Source organism: Portunus trituberculatus, chromosome 17, assembly GCF_017591435.1.
Source record: "Portunus trituberculatus isolate SZX2019 chromosome 17, ASM1759143v1, whole genome shotgun sequence".
NCBI lineage: Eukaryota > Metazoa > Arthropoda > Malacostraca > Decapoda > Portunidae > Portunus > Portunus trituberculatus.
The window spans coordinates 25,845,025-25,847,524 of NC_059271.1; the positions used below are offsets into that span (position 1 = coordinate 25,845,025).

Here is a 2,500-nt window from a genome sequence, read left to right on the forward strand (position 1 = left end):
GCCTGGGGGAGGGAATGAGGAAGCACTTTGAACCGAAGACTGCCTCCTTGGTTTTATGTAAGGCGCACACCAATCTAGCAAGCATAACCGTATCGTGAAGTGAAAGGCAAAACTGATAATTAGATTACAGTAGTACAGTGTTTCTTAGCTACTGTTTTGCATACTATCACCCAATACTTAGACTGGATCCTCTGTATGTGTGTAAGACAGAGTAACTTGGCCTCCAATGTTACCAGATAATTCCACGGTATTAGATAAGTATGGTCGTACCCAGAATGACGCAGGAGAACACCAGCAGGAGGACGAGTGCGCTGAAGGAGAGAGTGAGGGCCGAGTATCTAGTCATCGACACAGTGCAGTGCTCACCTGTAACAAGACAGTGCTTGTATAGATTTTAGTAGATCAAGCAAACATGACTTAACATTCATTATCATTCTAGTATCCTTAACATTACTACGACGAGAACATTTCATGCATGACAGCGATGATGGAAAAAGCACGTCAAACCATAATTAAGCAATATGCAATGGTATCATAATGAACTGAAATACAGAAATACAGAATTACGAATTGGTATAATTCATAAATGCTCTCATAGTTCTGTGTGGTGGCACGGCAGGGACAGGCATCCTGACGGTCGCTTGATAACTCACCGGTGAAAGGCTCGGGGCAAAGACACATGTAGCCTGGCTCGTGGTTGATGCAAGTGCCTCCGTTGAAGCACGGAGACCACAGGCACTCGTTCACGTCCCTGCAGGTGCCCGTTTCCCTAACCAGTGCCGCGCCTTCACCACACCTATAGGGGAGTTGGGGAGAGGTATATTCTTCACCAAACTCGAGAACATACACAAGGGGGAACGTGTTACTTTCTTTGGTTAAAATGGAGATACCTTACTGCAGACACTTTTCCTCAAGAGACATGAAAAGAGAGGCTGTCACCTAAGTATATGCTGAATTAAGTAAAAGAGAAGTGACCGGCATGAGCCAGAATGCTGACTGACCCACACTCGTGCCTCCTCCAGACGTCGACGCAGGTAAGAGGCTCCGAGCAGGTGACGTTGGCACAGGCTGCAGGGGCGAGGCAAGAAGGACGTACATTGGTAAACATGGTGACCTCGGCTAAGGGCGTGATGTTGACGCGAGGTGGCAGAGGCAGACTGATCCCAGACACACGCAGGTCATCCAAACATCCTGCGAAATAAACAATGAGCATCATCATTTTCTTAATGACTATCACTACGTATTGTTGTTATAATTCTCCTCCTTTATCTCATCATCATTATCATTATCATCATTAACATCATCATATCCACATTACTTTTAAGAAGTGTCTCAAATATGTGAAAACTATGAAGCCGTGAGAACCGCTCAGTACAGTTGTATCCAGGCAACCATGAGTATAGCAGTGTTGTACACGTACTCTGCTACGTACAAAGATAATAGACTGCATGACCTTTACCATCGCGAAAGTCACTGTGGACAGCTTGGAGGCTGACGCCCACGTACTCAGGAGAACCGCCCACGTGCACTCCCTCGTGCCGGTCAACCAGGAGGGGCGCCGTCCATCCATAGAGGGAAGAAGGCGTGGCGGTGGTATTGTAGAGCAGACCGTCACCCTCGTCTGCCAGCAGCTCCAGCCACTCGCCGTGTCTGGCAAATGTTATTTATACGTTTTCTTCTTTCATAACACGCAATGCACAGATTGATATGATAATTCATTGGTTTAGAAATTATCACATTATATAATATGGAATGATATTTCCCCAAAAAATACTCATTTATTAGGTGCCATCTACGAGAAAAATCTGAAAAGCGTTCACGAATGTGTGTGTGGTACATAACGATCACAGCGGTGGCCTAAGCTGAACATATCTTAAAAAAAGTAAAAAAACATACAAATAACGATGCTCGATATGATGAAATGCTTACCTGCTAGCCGTGACGCTGTGCCACCTGCCGTCACTGAGGTGTGAGCGGGACAGACATAACAGAGACTTCGCACGAGGGTGCAACGTCAGCTGAACACACAAGTGGCCGGCAGCCAAGTGAATCACCATCTGATCACGCTCATGGTGGGACGTCACAGCCAGAAGTTGACCTGAAGCTTCCCACGTGCGGAAACTGAAGAATAGGTGGCAGTGATGGTGGTGGTAGAACATAGTGGGATACAAAAAAAAAAAAAAACAGGAGCTGGAGTGAGAAGACGTGGCAGGATGTAGGAAGCAATGAAAGAGAAAGATAAAGAGAAGAGAAAAGTCTATCAAAGAATATATATATATATATATATATATATATATATATATATATATATATATATATATATATATATATATAAATATATATAAAAGGGAGGCGGTGGTGTAGTGGATATGGGCCCCTAATATGGGTACCATTATAAATAAAATTGCCTGCGCCACTAATGGGTGGAAGCTTAAAAGCGCTTCCCACATATACTCTTCAAGTGTGCCTGCAGGCGCTGTGGGCCATAACGTAAAAAAAA

General features: G+C 44.5%; 1 protein-coding gene across 2 annotated transcripts in view; it reads right to left on the minus strand.

The window, feature by feature from the left end:
• Positions 1 to 2,500, minus strand: part of LOC123504946 (putative neural-cadherin 2) — a 188,683-nt gene that overhangs the window by 3,607 nt on the left and 182,576 nt on the right. For both annotated transcript variants that reach the window (XM_045255904.1, XM_045255903.1), the window contains 6 exons: positions 1,930 to 2,121; positions 1,460 to 1,650; positions 1,002 to 1,191; positions 654 to 796; positions 271 to 366; positions 1 to 2 (listed from right to left, as the gene is read on the minus strand). The exon at positions 1 to 2 is cut by the window's left edge and continues 223 nt beyond it. In XM_045255904.1, the coding sequence (XP_045111839.1) occupies positions 1 to 2; positions 271 to 366; positions 654 to 796; positions 1,002 to 1,191; positions 1,460 to 1,650; positions 1,930 to 2,121 (814 nt within the window). The remainder of the gene's footprint in view (positions 3 to 270; positions 367 to 653; positions 797 to 1,001; positions 1,192 to 1,459; positions 1,651 to 1,929; positions 2,122 to 2,500) is intronic.